The 18,855-nt window shown below is 47.5% G+C and overlaps 1 protein-coding gene across 1 annotated transcript; it reads right to left on the reverse strand.

Annotated features, from left to right (window-relative positions):
• Positions 1 to 1,917: 1,917 nt before the first annotated feature.
• On the reverse strand, positions 1,918 to 18,182 carry LOC141922189 (kyphoscoliosis peptidase-like). The gene is made up of 7 exons (XM_074821329.1): positions 18,129 to 18,182; positions 14,389 to 15,065; positions 11,556 to 11,673; positions 10,767 to 10,884; positions 10,179 to 10,370; positions 8,698 to 8,888; positions 1,918 to 4,231 (listed from the first exon to the last, which is right to left on the reverse strand). Exons 2-7 carry the CDS (start codon positions 15,025 to 15,027, stop codon positions 2,913 to 2,915), a joined length of 2,577 nt encoding a protein of 858 aa, XP_074677430.1. The 5' UTR covers positions 15,028 to 15,065; positions 18,129 to 18,182; the 3' UTR covers positions 1,918 to 2,912.
• Between the last annotated feature and the right edge of the window lie 673 nt (positions 18,183 to 18,855).

The following is an 18,855-nucleotide window of genomic DNA, read 5'->3' on the forward strand; positions in this document are numbered from 1 at the left end:
CATGGAGGACTGTCTGCTGTGGGAGGGACACCACGCTGGAGCAGGGGAGGAGTGTGAGGAGTCCTCCCCCTGAGGAGGAAGGAGCGGCAGAGACAAGGGGTGATGAACTGACCTCAACCCCCATCCCCTGCCCCCCTGCGCTGCTCAGGGGGAGAAAGTGAAGAAAATAAGGAGTAAAGTTAGGCCCAGGAAGAAAGGAAGGGTGGGGAGAAGGTGTTTTTAAGATTTCGGTTTGTTTCTCATTATCCTACTCTGATTTGATTGGTAATAAATTAAATTAGTTTCCTCAAGTCGAGTCTGTTTTGCCCGTGACAGTAACTGGTGAGTGATCTCTCCCTGTCCTTATCTTGATCCTCAAGGCTTTCATTATATTTTCTCTTCTTTGTCCAGGTAAGGATGGGAGTGACAGAGCAGCTTTGGTGGGCATCTGGCGTCCAGCCAGGGTCAACCCACCACACTCCTGTTCAGTTTTTGGCTGTCCACATCTGTATGCATGCCTGGAGGCCTCCTAACGACTTTTTGAACTAAGTTTGCTCAGAATTAGATGTGTTTTATAGCTGCAGGTAGGTGTTGTAATCTGTCTTTACCTAATTTAATCTTGCTGGGCAGAGGGGGCAAGAGGAGGAGAGACATGCAGGTTTGTTCTTTTGCTTATCATTGTTTTTTCATGAGTGGCGCTTGCCCCAGGGCTGTTATTTTTGGAGAGTTGGTGCTCATGTTTATTGCGAAGGCTCCTAGAGCTCTAGGCGCAGGCTTTGAGGTATGTAAATCTAAATAAGAATGACATTTAAAATAGGCTACATGCTATACCCGAGTGTGCACAGAGAGGAAATATGAGTAGACTGACTTCAGATCCTTGAAGTAAAAAATCCCCCGTGGGAGTATCATTAAAGTGCTCAGCACCTCCAGGTAATTATATTCTGACATAAATTGTTTGGATCCCAATTCAAGGTAACTCTAATCTGGACCTCATTATGATGGATAAAGAGGAATTAATCACTGAGCTGGAACCTGGATTTTCCCTGGAGGCACATGGTCATGACCTGCCTGCTTAAATTTGGGCAAAGATGGGACAGTTCCAGCTAACAACATGTGTGTACACACAGATACATAGAGTGGCTCAAGAAGGCCAGAGGGGCACAGCTCACAAAAGGTAACAGCAAAACTGTCTGGAGAGGAAAAGGACATAGAGAGGAAGATGGCAATGGGAACTGAGAGTCATTTCACTTGCCAGTCATTTTTGTTCACCAAGCCACAAAACAAGCAAAAATGCAGTCTTTGGGAGCCTGCTGGGTCTGCAGATATAATTTCACTACTGGTGCTGTCTGTGGACAATGCACAGGTTGGGAAGTAACGAGGGGGTCTGGAGAGTTGCACAGGAGCATCCCCAGTGCTCAGGGAGTGCCGTGTGGTCAGACCATTGGTCATGGAAGGTGCATGCAAAGGTACTCAGCTGGTGGGGGCAGTTTGGAGGACAGCACTGACTACCAGCAGCTTTCCAAGCGCTGAATTTTGGGGCTGGGCTCTGGATCATCTGCTCAGCGTCACAGGGAGCAGATTTTTTTTGCCTATGGTTATTCTGAAAGACAGACAAGGGAGCTGAGTCACACTGTGCTTCGCTTTCCCTTATCCATCCAAGTGGATGGCCCAATACGGAGTGGCCAGCACATGAGTCAGGAGAGAGTGATCTAGGGATCTGTACTTCTTAAACTGTTGTCTAGCACCACAGGCAAGAGTTCAGCCTATGTCTACCATTGCAAGTCCTTCCTTTAGTTCAAAGTAGTCCTTGTACTTTGTTCCTCAGGGAAATCTTCCAACACATCGGCATCGTTCCAGCAAGTTTGGTGTGAAAAGTGGATCCTGATACATTATCTGCATTAACTGATTGCCAGGCCCAAAAAAGTTCAAATCTACGTAAACTTTTGCTAAAAAGTCAAATTTAATTTGCCAAACCTGAAGAAAGCAAACCGTGTTCCCCAATATCTTTTGCGCAGCATCTAAAAATAACCCAGTTCTTGTTCTTCATTATTACAACCAGAATCCCCCTTTCAAGCATCAATCCAGTGCAGAAATGGAGAAGTATTTCCACTGTGTACGTTCTAGCCCACCTAAGTATGAAAATCGAGTTGGCTTTCAGTAAGTCGGTGTTTGTGGTGCCTTGCAGCATGTGTCAGAGTTTAAGAGCAGAGCTGCCTGTGCTTTCCACTCAGTGATTAGATGCTTTGGCTACAGAGCTGCTTCCTTGCCTTGTTTCAAGCCCTCAATGCTCTTAAGTATATATCTACATGTCATCCTTGATAATGAAAACCTGGAAGATATTTTAAAGACATAGATGATAAAATACAGCATCTCTTTGCTTCCTTTCCCCTTTCCTCTGCCCAAGCACAGAGTCCCTCTGCAAGGAGGTCTTACTTGCTTTATTATATATTTACGTTTTAAAAATCTTGCTACCATCTGAAGCTGTTGGCTCCAGTTTGAGCTTTTTTTGCTTGTTTTTTGTTGTTGTTATCCTCTCAAGAGAAGGAAACTATGTGGGTTTCCAAGTTCTTGAATAAATGTCAAATAAAACATTCCAAACAATTATTCAAGCTGGTAATAAGCAGTGAGACATCCTTCCTGTAGAGAAGCTGAACAATGGTTTCCTCTGACAGAAGCAAAATATTAGGAGCCTTCCATATGTTGGTGCTGATTTAAATGGTGGCAACATCTCTGAGTGGGATAGGAGGCCCCAGAAAGTATCTGGATATCCTGCGGGAAGAAAAGCTCTGTGGGTAACACCCAGACTCCCCCCAACATGCCATAAAGTTCTGGGAGTTTTCTCCATGTCTCCTCAACATCCTTCAATTTTGAGAGCGTTTGCTTCCTTCCCTGGCTTTTTTAATCCTTCCCAGCACATCCAGCATTTCTGTGGCTTACCCCGAACACCCCAGGGAGGCAGGTGAGCCACCCTCCACCTCAAACGCCAGGATGACCTCTAGGGAGGAGCAGTGCTGGCTGAAATTGGCCGCCAGTTTGACCTGCGTCCCCACAGCCCCGGTGAACACATCCCCTTCCCAGACTGCGTTCAGGGTCTGCTGCAGCACCGTCTTCTGTTGCCCAAGAATGACAGCTTGGTAGGCTTTTGGCACCTTGACCCTGAACCGGACCCAGCTCTGCTCTTGGAGTATCCCCGTGCGTGGCTCTAGCAACACACACCCTCTCCTCCACAGGCTGTACACCCTGGGGAAGGGAGGCCAGCTGGGATCAGAGAAGCAGCGTATAATATAGTCACAAATATGGACAAAATCCTTGTGGTCTTTGTTTCTCCCAAAAAGCCCCACTTTGTAGATGCCTGACTCAGGGAGCACAACGCACACACTGACTTTAGTCCTCAGGTGGGTGACCAGGACGTACCTCTCCAGGGGGTACTTGGCGCTGATGACTTTGTCCTTATTCAAGCTGGCGGTCACCTCGACATCAGCAGGTGTGTGGAAGGTGATGTTGCACTTCCCGACCTTAGTGGTGATGATGGGGACAGAGTGGCTGGGGTGGGAGAGGCCGTGGCTGCTAGAGCTGATCCCGCTCCCGCAGTGCATGCTCAGTCCTGAGGGGAAGAGTTCGTTCTGGTTGACAGGTCTCAAGCAACGAATAAGGAAATTGGCCACATTCCTGAACGTGATACCTCCTAAATCTTTCACAAACACAGAGAGCCGGTAGTAGCCCTGGAAAGGGCAGAGCACGTGGCAACTTAGTTTCTCCTCCTCAGCTTGTGCAACCAGGCATTTCTTGCTCATTGCAGCATCTAAATCATTATTAACCAGCTCATACACAGCAAGCAAGGGTCGGGATATCTGGAGAGTCAAGAGCAAAGTTCCCTGTGGCGCAACAAGCAGCTCCTCTTTGGGGCTGCTCTCCTTGATGCCAAAATCTCTTGCTTTTTGGTGAAGGCCCCAGAAATAAAAAGGGTTTTCAGGCATTTTCTCTCCATTGTGTGGCTCCATGCATTGGATCTGATAGGAGCACACCCAGTTGTAAGGGTCCTGAGAGTCAGCGTGACGTGCGAAGATCATGAGGTCAAACAAGCCCTTGGTTGGGGGAGTCACCTTGATGGTCATGTTGTTCTCAGACACTGTCATCATCCCGTGAACTGCACCTACATCCTCTCCATTTGTGGTGCCCTGGAGTTTGGAGAGCTGGTAGGTGAACTCTGTTGGGTGGGTGCTCTCCAGCATCACTGACACCTCCCCATGGGCTGTAGAAGGGTGAACAAAGACACCTTTTACAACCACTTCATCAACAGTGTAACACACTCACTTTTGCAGTGTTGAACCAAATCATCTGCACGGGAGGCATAGATTCTCCTTCTCTTTTTGTCTCTACCTGCTGAAGGACCTTAGCAAGACTCTTCTTCACCTTTTACCATTTTTCTCCCCTTGCTGAAAGAGAAACGATGATGCCACTAGGTCTGGAGATGAAGGGGACAGGTACAAATAGTTATCCTTTGGGCCCTGTGACACCCAAAACTAAGCTAATGATGTCCCATACAGGTTAAGTTTTGCATGGCTTCTTGAGCTGGAGTCATTTCTCTAAGCTGCAGGTCTCATACTGTGGTGTCAAACGAACAAAGCAGCTGGGAGGATCAAAATATCCCAGCCTGGCTGGTAGGAGATCCCACATCACTGTCACATTTTAGGAATGAATTTAATTTTTCCCATTATCATTATTATTAAAATATTTTTTCTGAATTTTGGCATCACCAAATCACAAAAATCTGCAAGTTCTGGCTTGGAGTGTGTGCTAACCAGGGAGGAGGGGAGAGCAGGAGATCCAAAAGAGAGGTGCATTGGTACGGGTACCTGGTGGTGGTACCACAGTTAGTGGGTAAGTGCTGGGGCTCTTTCCCAATGACTTTTGTTCCTTGGGTGGACATAAACAATCTCCTGCTTGGGGCCACCACAAACCACCCATCACCTCCCCAGCATCAAGCCAACCTGCTTCCCCAGACAGAGCAGAGCAGGTGACTTTAAAACCAATCTGAACCCACCTTCACACCCAGAAATGAGGCACCTCCAGGGGAGGTCACCATGGAGGACAACAGTCGTGGTGGCCTTGGTTTCACTCCCACCTTCCATGTGCCACATCTTGCTGCTTGTAAACCCATATGGCAGTAAGAGCAAGCACTTCCCGGTGCAGCAAGCCCTCCCAAGGGATTTCCAACTGCTCCTGGGCAGAAGGGGCGGTTGGTTGGTTTTGCAATGGAGGCAGGGCGAGGTTTCGCAAGCCCTGAAGTCTTGACCCTGAAGAAGACGGGACTGTCTAACCAGCAGACAGCAGGCTGCTTTCAGCACGTGGTGAGCTACATCATCCCACGTGAAGCTACAGGTACTGGGGCAGCCTGGCTAGAAAACCCTGGTTTAACGTTATTTTATACCTTTTTTTCTCTCCAGGTACAGATGAAAGCAGGAGAAAAATGGCCACAGAGAACTAGACTTTGAGTCCTTTTGCCCTTGAAGGATCCCAGAGTGCTTCACAGAGCCTGGCACTGGCACACAGACGTACTGAGGCGTGTGCTTAAACCCACCACCCTCAAGGTCGGTGGAAATTAAGCCTGCTCTTCATTACCCGGGGTCCCTAAGTGCCCAGGGATGGCTTGTCTCACGTCCAGAGTGCGGCTGCTCTGCATCGTCCTATCCTCACCACGTTTGTGCTGGAGAGAGGGGAGTACTGAGCAATGGCACTGCGGGGGCCCACGGCTGGTATCAGCACCCGTGCTGTGCACAATGTTCATTTGTTTTGGGTGCTAACACAAAGTGACAAAAGACTCCAGATTCATGCTGAAAAAATTGTCGCTTGCTAATTATTAGATTATGAAACGTGTTTCATAATCTAATGAATAATGGGGGGGACAACTTTTTTTTTTTTTTTTCCTGTTTGAATCTGGATATTTTCATTGTTTGCCCCACAGTTTTTGTTGGTAGGTTGAAACAGAGATGTGAAAAGAATGGGAAGGCTGGGTTTTATTTGTGCCTTGCCTGTTAAAGCTGTGACTTGGCTCACACAGTAAGTGCAAACAATTCTCTCCTGGCAAGTGTTCAGTGGAGACATTACTGATGACAGACTTTATTAACTGCAGGTTTGCTTGTTATTAAATTCACTCTATGCTAGTTTCCGAAGCTGCTGGCCTGGCCGGCTGCATCATATTAGGATCTTTAGGAAGAAAGAAAAGAACAGAACATTGTATGTAGCAGAGCCAGCGATGATGAGATAGGGAAGCCAGCAATGTATTTCGCTTTGGAAAGGAGACCCAAGGAGATAATTAATGGCTACGTTTAAAACAAACATTTGTTTGTTTTATTGAGTTAATTCAAGCCATGCACTAGAGATTCCTGGTTTCCAGGGAGGCCAGGTGAAGCTAGGGATGTGTTCCCATGTCAGCACGCTCAGTGCTGCAGGAGGTCAATGTATGTTGCATTAATTGTTTGGGGGAAAAAAAACACCATTAAAGTACAGGCATGTTTTTAATTTCTCAAAGCTTTCTTTCAAAGGCTTCCCTTCCCCTCTCCCAGTCTAGCTATTGTATCTACAGCATGCCACCAATGACTGCCTTTCTATAAAAAAAATTATCGTATGAAGTCTTAATTCCATAAGACTGAATGCCCTTCATCGCTGCAGTTACCAACCCTAACAGCCTGGGCAACGTTCACAAATAAAAAGGTTGGGTTTTCAGAGGGGGGAAGCCAGGTATTTCCTGAAAATCAGGTCCCTCTGCAAGGTGTCCCACCTTCAGCTCCCATAAGACAGTGATTTGTGGGAGGAATCTTGGCTGAAAGCTTTTAGGCATTTTAAACAGAGAATTGCTCAAATAGAATAGATCAGGAATTGATCTACAGTAGCCAAAGAGGGAAAATAGCCTGATTTTGCACCAAAGATCTCTAGCAGACTGAGAGTGCCTTAGATGCTTAAGTGTGCCCTTTAAGGTGATGGCTTACTTCCATCAACTTAGATCAATATAACCATAATTTTGCATCAACAAAAGCAGACATCTGGTTTGGTTCACAATCTGGGTTTGCAGTTTGGTGTTTTAAGTACAATTCTGATATGAGGTTGTTGAGACTAAATGCAACAGTTAATCTGTTCAGGTTAGGTCCAGGAATACAGTTCGTTCCCTCCACAAGATGAGAAATTCACAGGGGAGGGGAAAAGTTGACATATTTTTCCTGTTCTAATGGGAAAATCTCCTTTCCTCTCAGTTTTGGAGGAAAAAAGACAACCGTGCCTGTAGGCCAGATCACCCAGTGAGTTTTGTGGTTGAGGGACAGGAGTTCCTCCAGCCAAAGGGGTGATGTTGGCAGTGATGTAGCTGGGATGTGCCAGGCAGGTTTGCTTCCCTAACATCTCTCCCCAAGTCTGTGTTGGCTCATGGTAGCTAGTGGCCAGTGGCCAGTGAGGATCCAAAGCCCTGAGCTGCTTCTGGGCTCCATCCTTATGACTTTTGGCTATCAAAAACAGGGGAGGGAAAGTAGAGAATAATGAAATACTTATTTTTCTTCATTCTTCCCTTTGGGCTTTTGTACCACCACTAATGATATTTGGTAGGAGTCTATGTTTTGTTAGTTATCGCTTTGGCACACAGATGAAGGGACTGGTTGGACTATTAATCTCCTATTAATCTCCTATTTTTCCCCTGAGACAGAAAAAGTTGTGTTGTTTGGTTTTATGCCTTGGAGCCTCCCTGGTGCCTGGACCTGAACGGGGTTTCTCCAAGTCTCCAAAGATCTCATGGTCCTTCTCCACCACAGAACCTCAGAGCATCCTGCGGAGGGAACTTTTTGTCTACCTCTACCCAAGGTCACACAGCACCTACGTGGCAAAGTCCCCATAATGCTGCATAAAAGTCAGCATCGGCCTTTCAGCTGTTCCCAATTTAATTTGATTTGCACAGACCACTCGCTGCTCAAAGGGTGAGTGATAGCCCATGTCGGCAAAGCCCCAGCATCCTGGAAATACTGGAGGAGTTTGATTTCTGGGTAAGTAATAACGTCTGTCAGTCAAAAGCTTTACAGTGTGTGTTGTCTGTCATACATTTGTTTTCTGTAAGCCTGACAACTCCCCTCAATCTGAGATTGCTCTATCTCCTAGCTTGCTGTCTTGATAAAATAAATTGTGGGAAAAATCCATATACTCTTGGGACCATCCAGGGGAATGTGTGTACAAAGGGTGTCCAGGTAAAAAGATCATGTTGGATCCAACTGAAAAATGGTCATAAAACTACAATCGAGGAAAACCAACTCCACCCCCCTCCCTTCATTTTCAAAAAATGGGACACAAACGTTTCAGGTCATGTTTTATGTGGGAGTCTCCCTCTCTGGTTTATGAACACAATGAGGACTGTGTCTTAGGTACGTTGAAGGTATTTTGCTACTGTTGGTGAATTTAGATAGGAAAAGCCATGCACAAAAGGGCTTAAGTGATTTGGCTCAATTAACTATAATTTATGAATCCTAATTCCCAGTTTACTAATCACAGTATCACACAATGTCCGTGATTTCAGAAACTGATTAAATATGTGTCTCTGCTCTACTAGATGTTTAACATGTGCATAAAAATAGACAGATGGGTCATTTTTTGCAGCAGGAATGTTTTCCTCAACCCAAACTTATTTCTTAGAAGCAAGTGAGCTTTTATATTACTAGAATTTAGCCCCTGCTTTGCATTTACCTGTTTTGAGGAGGGAAGTGTTTGGAGAAAGGAGGGAGAGCTGAAGTCTGAAAAACTCTGAAGTTTTAAAAACTCTCTGCTCAAAGTCTTCCCGCACGACGGGGGGCTGCAGAAGCTGCCATTGGGGGTCCTCTGGCCAGTGGGTCTCAATGAAGTGCTCAGGGTCAGTAAGGAAGAAAAAATCATCATGCCTGCAAGGTGAGAGGAGAAGACACCATGGAAGGAGCGAGGAAACCCTTGGCATCCCCAGTGGTCATGATGCACCATTGTAAGGGAAGGGAGCTTCTTCCACACCATCAGAGCTGCACCAACTTCAGTAAGGGAGGACCGAGCTCTCATTTGGCATTTCATTTTCTGCTGCCCTTATTTTCTCTCTATTTTCCTTGTAGAGATGCCCAGAGCTGAAACTGCAGTTCCCAGCCCTGTAACAGACCTCTTCCAGCAATCAGTTAAGATGACCCTATGACCTGCAGAGGAGATAATTTTGCTGAGTGATTCCTCTCCTAAGGCCTGTTAGTTGAAGATATATTTCAATATGACATCTGATTTTGGTTTAAAGCTCTTCCAAGAATTTACATATGATTTAAGAAAAAAAAAAATGCATCTTGGTTCCAATTTGAATGTGCCTAACCTGACTTTCCAAATGTCACCCCTGCTTAGGTGTTTGCTGAGTGGGTCAACTGGTAGATGCATGCATTGGGGTCATCCCATGAAGCCCTGTTGCATCTGTTGACCTGAAGGTTTTGAGGACACTGTGTTGGACCCAGAAGAAGCTATTATCTCTGCCTATTGCTCTAGGTGATGTTTGATTCTCCTTCTTCTCTTTTCCCCATGCTCAGCTAAAAACAACCCACACTCACTGGGGTTTTAAACTGTTCTCAGCAAGATAATTACCTATCAGAAATTCCACAATTATTTCATTATGCATTATTAGAGAAAAAAAAATTAAAAATGCAATCCCGTAATACAGTTAATGGAAATTATTAAATTGTACAAATAACTTCCATGAGAGTCGTTATTTGCTTAGCATGGGCTGAGAAATCTCAAGTAATTACATATGGAACCACATAAGAGCAAAGTTGCTGTGAAAATGAGGATTTGTTACTTCGTAAGCAGCACTCACTGCAGATTAAAAACAGGTCACAGGGGGAAGTTATCATCTGAAAAGTTACTGCCCCAGCTCAGGGAATAAGACACTTAACGTAGATGTTTACATGTAGATGGTCCACGTTTGCATGAGGTCTCTGAGCACCCACCATAGTTGAGGATGAGCAGAACAGCTCTGTGGACCCTCTGAGAGTAGCCTCTGGGGGTGTACCTGAAATTAGGAGCTCAAGGCCTGGTAAACCCAGACTTTAAGGAGTATATTGGAAGGGTTGGGATGGCCATTCTGGGGCATATCCAAAGTCGGGTTGAGCCTAGTCCATTGATTTGTGTTGGGGGCCATGTCTCCAGTGGTGGCAGGGGAAGAGGTGTCTCACCTGGGTATGAACAACCTGCTCTCTGTATCCACGGTCCCTGCACCCCAGCAAGCATCCAGGAGGCACCACTGTCCTTCCAGCTCCACCGCATTCCACATGTGGCTGCTCTTCTGCTGCTGGCACCATCGGCCTCTGTGGGAGCCTGGGCTCCGGCCAAACCCCGGGACCTCCACGCAGCTCAAACCTGCCTCCCTGTCCAGGGAGAGCCATCAGGGGAGATAACCACAGACCAAACACTGCTTTGGGCTTGCTTTCCTGGAGAGCAACCCAACCTGCATGGTAAGTACAACCTCCTTCTTAAAGCCAGGGCCCCACTCATGCAAGCTGGTGGCCAAATTCAGGTTATATCCAGCCTCCTGCTTTCCCCACAGCTACTCCCAACCCTCATCCCTCATATTTCTGGTTCTGGTTAGTCTGTCAAAGCCATATATACTCCCCTATACAAATAGAGGAGGAGGGAGGCAGCTGCTGTGCCCAGGGACATGGTGGGTGAATGATGCTGGTTGTGTGGCAAGCGCCATGCCAGATATATGTCCACAGCTCAGATCTTCAAAGGGGCAGGAGAAGAAAGCCCAAAGTGAGTTTTACCTGCACATTTCCTGGCATAAATGGGCATAACCAGAACACACAGCTCTTCCTGTTTGCAGGACCTGCTCTGGCATGTGGATCTTCGGAGACAACCCCAAGAAGCCATCCACATCATATTCTAGGAAAGGGAAAATACCATGCAATTTCAGGCCAACTTAAGGGCTTATTCCTTCTCCTGCCCAACCCTATTTCTCTGCTGACCCACCCTGGAAGCCATGACAGCTCTTCTATCCATCATTATTCAAGAGTTTGACAATTGCCCATATGAGCAAAGAGTTGCCAAAGCCTTGGGGGTGTTGGGTTCCCAGCGTATGTAAACAGAGTTGTGCCATTCAAGTGAGGTACAGTGACAATCACATTGTCTCACACGCATGGATGTGGTAGGATAAAGTAGCACGAAGCGACTGCATTGTGCTGAGATTCCTGTGTCCCCAGATGACTGCTGCCAGGCACAGCTCAGCCTCATCGAATTTGCATTATCAGGGAAACAGCCTCCGATGTGTTGAAGCTGAGTGCACTGGAGGCAGGTGGGCTTTACTGGTGTCTCTGGGGGTCTGGCACTCGAGTGCCAGTGAAGCGGGTGTCATTTCCAGGATGGAAGGTCCCATAGTGGGAACCACTTCCTACTCCAGGCACTTTCCTGAATTCAGGAGGGGGACATTTCAACTCATGACTGCAAGACAAAGACTGTGGAGTCTATTCTGCAGGGCATGAAGAGATGAAAGCCAGGAGGTGGCGTATGAAGAAAGGGCTTTTCACGTCTCTGCAAAAGAGTGGGACCAGACTTACCGATGTTGTGGCAGAGCCAGAACCATATTGCCCTCACCATCTCCAGTTTGCTCTGGGACTTGGCAGTGATCAGGGGAACGATGGCCTGGATGGACAAGCTGGCGTGCCCAGACTTCAGCTGTAATGGAGAGGACGGGGGAGTTAAAGGGAATCTGGGTGTCACTGCTGTGTGGGTGGGTGACTGCTCCATGTGGCGGGCTCGCTGGAAAGAAAATGTACACCACAGAAACCCCAAAGCTGCATTTTTTTTCCCCCCAAGAAGTTAAAATGCAAAAATACTGTTTGTGGTAGAATAGAGTGTTTTCCCTGTTTTCCTAGGCATGGTTTTATAAAAGCCTGAGGGCTGGAGTTGCAAGCTGGAGGAAATGAAGGTGGCATTTCCCATTTCTTTGGAGCAGCTGGTTGGGACGTACAGTGTCATTGCTCTGGTGCCCTCTCTGTCCAATTCAATGTGTCCTCTGGCCCAGAAGATCCTGTCCTAGAGGTGGGTCTCTCCAGCAGTGCTTCTCTGCAACACTTAACTAGGGACAGCAGGTTTTCAGCCCCACACTGACTAACATCTCAGTGTATTTATGCAGAAGAGGACAGGACTTGTGGCTCAGATGCTCTTCCTGAGGCTGTGAAACCTCACTCCAACCCATGCACCAAAATGAGTGGAAACAAGATTTTTGCCCCTACCACTAAATTTTCACTAACTTTTAAATCCATACCTGACCCTAAAGAAAGCCTTTCTGTCCCTTTCCTCCCATTCACACACTCACATTTCTGGGCTCTTCCCTCCTTTGTGATAGCACAAGCATTTTTAGCAGCAGGCTTTTTTTTTTCACTGGGTTAAATTTAGTCCAGCTCATTTCTTCAACGTCCTGCCCCTGCTATTTCATTGCTCAATGACTTTCCTGCCCCAACCATCTGTAAGATAGTTTCACACAGATAGAAATTTCTTTCTTTTTTGCTTGTGGCAAATGTTGCTTTTGTAATGGCCAAAGATTTTCCTTGGGATGCAGGTTTTAAAATGATAGTGCAGCCAGGAGAGCACCTATGTCAAAGTGAAGCTGCTCCTGATGGTGCCTTACATTTCTGTCATGAGGTTGTTATGAGTGTGCAGCTGCTAAACAAACAAATAATATGAATTATTCCCAAGGAAAAAAATAGTACTCAGCCATTAAATATCTAGCTACCTGCTTCTCTCTTGGCACATCTTGGTGCAAATTCAGCCACATGTTATTCTTTGTTTCAGTCAGAGATGGTAAAAAGTAGGTCCTAGGCTGAGAGTTCCAATGTTCCCAAGTAATCCTGGTCCTGACTATGCCTGAGGACCCTGAAGAAATGGGTGAGACCCTGAAGAAATCGGTCAGAGCATCTTGTGTTGCAGTAGCTGGGAGCTCCACCAGAGTGTTTGGAGTTGAAGGATGGAGCTGTTTTCTCCAAAACCAGGCAGGCAATGATCCTGCCAAGACTTTTTCACATGGTTAAGACAGATGCATACAAGCAGTCCACAGGCTACACCTAAACGGCCAGGAAACAGGTTTAGCTTTGTGCCTGCACTGCCTGGGGCTCTCCCATCAACCTTCTCCCTGCCAGTCGGCAGCAGAGCTCGGTGCACAGGGAGAGGGGACAACCCCGTATCCCCATGGCACCACTGGCTAAGCCATCACCAGAGGTGCAACACCTTACTCGTAGGTGGTCAGTAAACTGCTCTACTGCTGCTCTTGGCACCAATAATTCATGGCTAAGAGGAAGAGACAAAGTGCACCAGGTTTTAGTGCAGCTGGCACTTTGAATAAACAGGGAAACAAGTTGTTCCCCTGACTCCCCACTGTCTTGGAGGTATTTTTGGTTGTTTATTACCCTCTTTTTTCTATCTTCCAACTCCCTCCCCGTCTCTTCTCTTTTTAATAGACTAGGTAGACTCTGAAATCCTCAAGCATCCTTCTTCCCAAGGGAGATTAGCCTCGGGCTAGGTACAAATTACAGGTTTCAACAATAATGGAGAGCACAATTATTCCTTGTGCCTCTTCGCTCTCGCTAACAAGTTGACGTATAAGCTGCAAGTGCTGCATTGGTTCGGCATTCGCTGCTTGGGCAAACTGTGCTGACCCTGGGGGAGAGATTACACTGACAGCACATGGTTCAGGTAACAGGAAGGAATTACAAAATTCAGTGCTCCTTTTTTGAGCTCCTGAGCTCATTCAGAAAGTGGGAGCATCGTATAACAGCAGACAGCCTGAAAGAGGACGCAATCAATGCCTCCTGCTTGAGAAAAGCAGAACTTGGGCTGCCACAGGTATGGAGGGGATAGTGGACATGGTCAGACCAAGGGGTTATTGCTGGCTCTGTGTGCTTTTCATGCAGGAAGCATGTTGGCTCACCAGCTCTCAGGCTACCTAAGCTCAGCTTGAGCTGCCTCAGGGTATCCTGTGGTCTGAGTCCCTTCCTGTCACCCTTGCACTCTTCCTAGAAGGGTTTCTAGGATCCCTCTACCCCACTGCAATCCTGTTTGGGATCCTGAAAAAATCCTGCCCCATGATGAAACCAGCCTTTCTTCCCAGTTTGGCATGGTGAGCTGCAGCAAGCACTGGCTGGAAACAGGCAGCAGTGGGCCCTGGGCAGGCAGCAGATCTTCAGAGGTAGCACGGCAATCTTTGGCCATGGTTAGGACAAACTCACAGCCCAGGGCCTTGTGAGATCTCCTAGTTTTGCTCTAAGCCACTACCTTGTCACTGCTGTCATCAGAGCATATGGTGAAAAGCTGAATGTTAGGATGCGGATCTGCTGATGGCACCATCTGCTGATGGCACCATCTGTGTTCCTCCTGAAGGACACCAGGACCTACCTGCTGGCTCACTTGTAGGACGTGGGTGTCTATGTAGCTGAAAACTTGCAGGTCAGAGAATAGATCTCTCCTGGTCTTTCTCTGGGGAATTTTAGCCTGCTTCTCTTCTCCCAAGCTGCTAAGTCCTTCCTTGGGAAGGAGGGCTGGAGAGCAGCTTCCAGCAGTCACAGATGACTTCTGAAGTAGCTTTTGGAACTTAGTTGTTTTGCTGCTGCTGTTAACTTTGTTGGCCCAAAACATGAAAACTGCCTTGGAGGGGGAATCCTTGGGCTCATCTCTAACTTTTTGTGTAGTTGAGACTTTCTTTAGCACCCCCTCCTCGTTCCTGTTCACGCTGGTGACTCGGTGAGGGAGTTTCTCTGAGGTCTTGCAGCTGATCTCTTCAGATATGTGTCCCAGGGGAAAGTTGCCATTACAGACATCTGACATCTGAGCTTCCCTCCAGCCAGGCAAGATGTTTTCTGCCCAGGACGGCATCACATTTTCTCCATGATTCCTGGGATGGGCCTGTCTCGATGTGCTTTGGGTGCTTTGCTTTTCATGGTGGTTGCTGTTCCTGGAGTGATGGGAGGGAATCGTCTCGCTTGCTTTGATCGTCTGGGATTTGGATGACTTGCCTCTGTCATAGCTGGTCTTCATCCGTGCAGTGGATAAGGAAGTGAAGAAACCACAGAGCTCTGCGGATGGAAAGACAGATGATTTTTTTTCAAAAGAAGAATGTGCTCTGCACTGATTCCTTCAGAGTCTGCCTGTCTATATGGTTAATTACAGCAAATCAGGATTTGGTCAGATGGGTTTAGCCAAAAGTACTGAGATTTTCCTAATTCCAGAAATAAGGTGGGATGGCAATGCCACAGAGAAGGTCTTGGCCCATTTCCAAGTGCAAATACTTTTTTTTTTCTGGATAGTTGGAGATCCAGGGGTGGGCTATCAGCAGTTACATCTCTGCACTGGAAGGGAATGGAAAAATCAGGGTTATTCCTTTCATAGAGAAATGGCAAGGAGACATTTACAGGTGTTGGAAGGGTCTGCAAGCTGGTGCAGCGAATGGGGGGGGTGCCTCAGTTTCCCTACATGAAGCTAGCACTAATCACGTAGCATTTCTCCTTTCCCCCAGAATCAGGAATCAAGGAGAAAAAAGAATTTATATAATTAGTGTTTTGGTGCTCCAGAGAGGTACATCTGCCAGAAAATTTTTCCTTTAGGAGGACCTCCACCTCAGTGTGTTATTGTTTTGCTCAGATTCACTTCTGCCATTCAGGTTCTGCAGAAAAATGTCATTCTTTGTATTATTGCTTTGCACTTGAAATGTAGGTGTGTTGAGTGAGAAGTCTGCAGGAGAAAATGTGAAAAAGTGGAAGGAAAGGTGCAATCCAGGATTAATGAGGGTTTTGGGTTAAAGCTGTGGGTAGAGCCAGCTCTTGCATGCCCTCAACATCTGCACAGCACTCGCTAGTTTTATCTTGGTTTAGCTTGTATTTGCTGTTGTTGTTTTTAATCATAAAATGACTATTTGTGCAATGCAAATAGCAGAGCCTGCTGTGAGCCACTCAGCATAGCCCAGAAATGTCACTCTCCGTATTCATCCAGCCTCTCCCATGTGGAAGCAGACTGGGCTTTCAACAGCTGCACTGGGGCACTGGCCTCGCTCTTCCAGGAAAGCAGGATGTCACCCATCCCTCTCTCTGCTACCCTGGTTTTCCCCTCCCTGCTTGGGACTGAGGCTTGCAGAGGTAGGACAGCCTTGTCCAGAAGGGGTGAGAGATTGTGACCACTCCAGGCTTGCCAAATTTTTTTCTTATTAACAGATGCATGCACGTACAAACATTGAGAGGATGCAAACTGCACCAGTGAGTTGACCCAGCGCTGGATGCTCAGACAACCAGAGGATGCCCCCGTGGGAGATGTCCCCTAGATAGCTCCTAAGCGCATGGGATCTTTATGTTTGCAGGACAGCCGTACGGGAGCCCAAAAAACCCCTCTGCCATTGGGTTTTTGCACGGCCCAGGGAGGCCGTACGTTCTCTATTTCCTCCAGGACCACATCTGAGCCCAAAGAGAAGAATTGTTCGTGCCCAGCTGTTGACATGTTCAAGTTGTCCTTGTGCGTGTGAGCTGTGGTCGCTGCTGGGCTGCTCTCCCGTCCCAGACGCAGACACCCACTGTCACAGGCAGAGAGGGATTTTGCCTGCCACTTTCTAAGTGAGCAACAAGAGGCTACTTCTGAATCCTTCATGGTTGTTACCTGACATGAACTGGGCATGGTAACTCAAAAAAATAAATCCCAGCAGATGCCAGGAGCCCCAGCCTTCTCCATTTGCTTTGGCAGGGCTTGCTTCTGCAAAGTGTACCCTACATCGGAGGGACTGGGCGGGCTCTAAGCCCAATTTTTCCACAGCTGTGCTTTCTGAGCACAAGTCTCTGTGCTGCCTTCCTGCATGGCATCTGGGACGGGAGTAGCTTGGGACTAGGGTGGAAGATGCCCCCTCAGCACTTAGCCACAGTCTCAGAAATACTGGAAAAACTGGGTTCTCTCCAGATGACTGAAAATGAGAAAATCCTCATTTGCCCAGTTTTATTTTTTCATCTGAACACTTTTTCTTGGGTTCAAACCAAATGTTTTATTTCAGTTCCATGTTAATTCTGGCTTCAAAAGAAATTTAAGCAAAAACACCACTTTGATATTAGCCTAAACAGTCTCCTCTCTCCATGCCTTAAACATGATGCTTCATACACAACCCCTATCTCAGAAATCCCTAAATCATTGCTTGCCGACAGTCAGAGAAGAAGATAACAGGGGATTGCTGCTTTCTTACTTTCCCCACAGATTTAATCTGGGGTTAGAGAGGACGGGTCTTAGAGATCATTGATCTCAGTGCAACTTCTGCTCGCACCTGCAGGGTGGCCAGCCCCTTCCCCATGTCCCGTAGTGCCTCGGAGATGATAACACATTAATCCATGAAACACCAGCTCCGGAGGGGATGTTTCAGCCCAGAGGTGTCATTGCAGAGGGCTCAGGGAGAGGTGGGAGAAGGGCTGGCTGCTGCTGGGGTTTGAACAGGAGAAGCACCCTGTGCCTTCCCAGGGACGGTTGTGCTATCAGCAGGCTCTTGACTCACATTCCCAGGCAGGCATTTCGATCTGCCCTGAGCACGCTATGAGCAGATAAATGCAATTTTAAAGTACACAGGGCAACATTATCACTGGCAGCTCTGCAATTTTAATGTCGGGAGTACAGGGATTGCTTTGCCTTTATGAGCTGTAATGGCAGAAGCTTAGAGGTATAATGGGTCGAGTGAAAAACCTCCATAAGACGAACAGAGAGACCGTCTGACATCTCTGCAGCATCCCTCCCAGCCTGGTGAGGGGTGGAGAGGGGAAGGGAAGTGCCTTGGGGAGTGATGAATTGGCAAAATAGCTGTTGGGGTGTGGAGAGTTTGGGGCGAGGAAGGTAGAGATGGTCAGGAGACAGGGGGAGGACCATAAAGGGACCACCAAAGCAGAGGCACAGCAGACCCCGGCCACTCCACGTGGGGATGTGGCACTTTGTCCTGCTACGGTACAGGCTAGGAAATGGATGGAGCCAAGGGAATAAATGCAGAGGGGTGACAAAACCCTGGGAAATGATCTCCAGTGGGTCTGTGCGGTGACAGGTGTCCCTGGAGAGGCCCAGAGCAGCGTGCGTGGGGGCTAACGGCAGAGCCAGCAAAGCCTTTGAAGAAGGTATATGTTCCTACTCACCCTGCTCGCGACACAGCCGTGGCTCCCCGCTGTCTGCAAAAGGCAGGCAACTCCCGACAGCCCCCTATTCCTTTTATACACGTGCCAAATGAGGACTGGCTTTTTTTATTTTTGTACCTTGCTAATGTCAGGAGGGCTAAAAATACTGTAAAGCGCCAACGACCATGCTAACATTGCTGCTGCCAACCAAAGTCTCTGCAGGCCTGGCACTTCTGCAGAGCGTAGGGGCTGGGGTGTATTTACAGGAGGGGTAGGGGAGAGATAAGAGGCTTTCCTTTATCAGCAGCCAGGCTTTGGCAGGGCAGCAGTGGCTGGCTCTGCCTGGCTGGCTCGTGTCCATCCCTCCTGCCTAGGGAGGGCGGCTGCCTGCGGGAGGTAGTGCAGCTATCAGTTTGGGTATTTCTGCAGGGTTGCTCCTGTCTTGTTTGATTTTTTTTTTTTCTGGGTACCTTTCACTGTGTTCTTATAGTGCTTTGAATTTCACCATCCTGGATTTGCCCTGGTAAGGATCTGAGGAAAGCCAAGAGCAGATTTATCCAGCAAACCGGTGGGTTTGTCCTCTTGTCCCCTCTGCTTGTTAGCACTGCTTGGAAAGATCTTACTGTCTTGTGAGATGTTCATGGAGCAATTCGGACCACGTTTGCAATCATCTGCATCTGCCCTGAACTTATTGTACCCCTGATTTTCCCTCTCTTCTGCAAAATTTCCTGTGCCATTGAGCTGCATC

The sequence above is a fragment of the Strix aluco genome, chromosome 4 (assembly GCF_031877795.1).
Source record: "Strix aluco isolate bStrAlu1 chromosome 4, bStrAlu1.hap1, whole genome shotgun sequence".
Taxonomy (NCBI): domain Eukaryota; kingdom Metazoa; phylum Chordata; class Aves; order Strigiformes; family Strigidae; genus Strix; species Strix aluco.

Excerpts from the sequence above, each read along its gene's own strand:
- LOC141922189 (XM_074821329.1), bottom strand. The coding sequence starts at position 15,027 with ATGAAGACCAGCTATGACAGAGGCAAGTCATCCAAATCCCAGACGATC. Across the intron at positions 10,885-11,555 it reads CTGGCTCTGCCACAACATCG|AATATGATGTGGATGGCTTC; the intron begins GTAAGTCTGGTC and ends TCCCTTTCCTAG. Across the intron at positions 10,371-10,766 it reads TTATGCCAGGAAATGTGCAG|GGAGGCAGGTTTGAGCTGCG; the intron begins GTAAAACTCACT and ends CTCCCTGGACAG.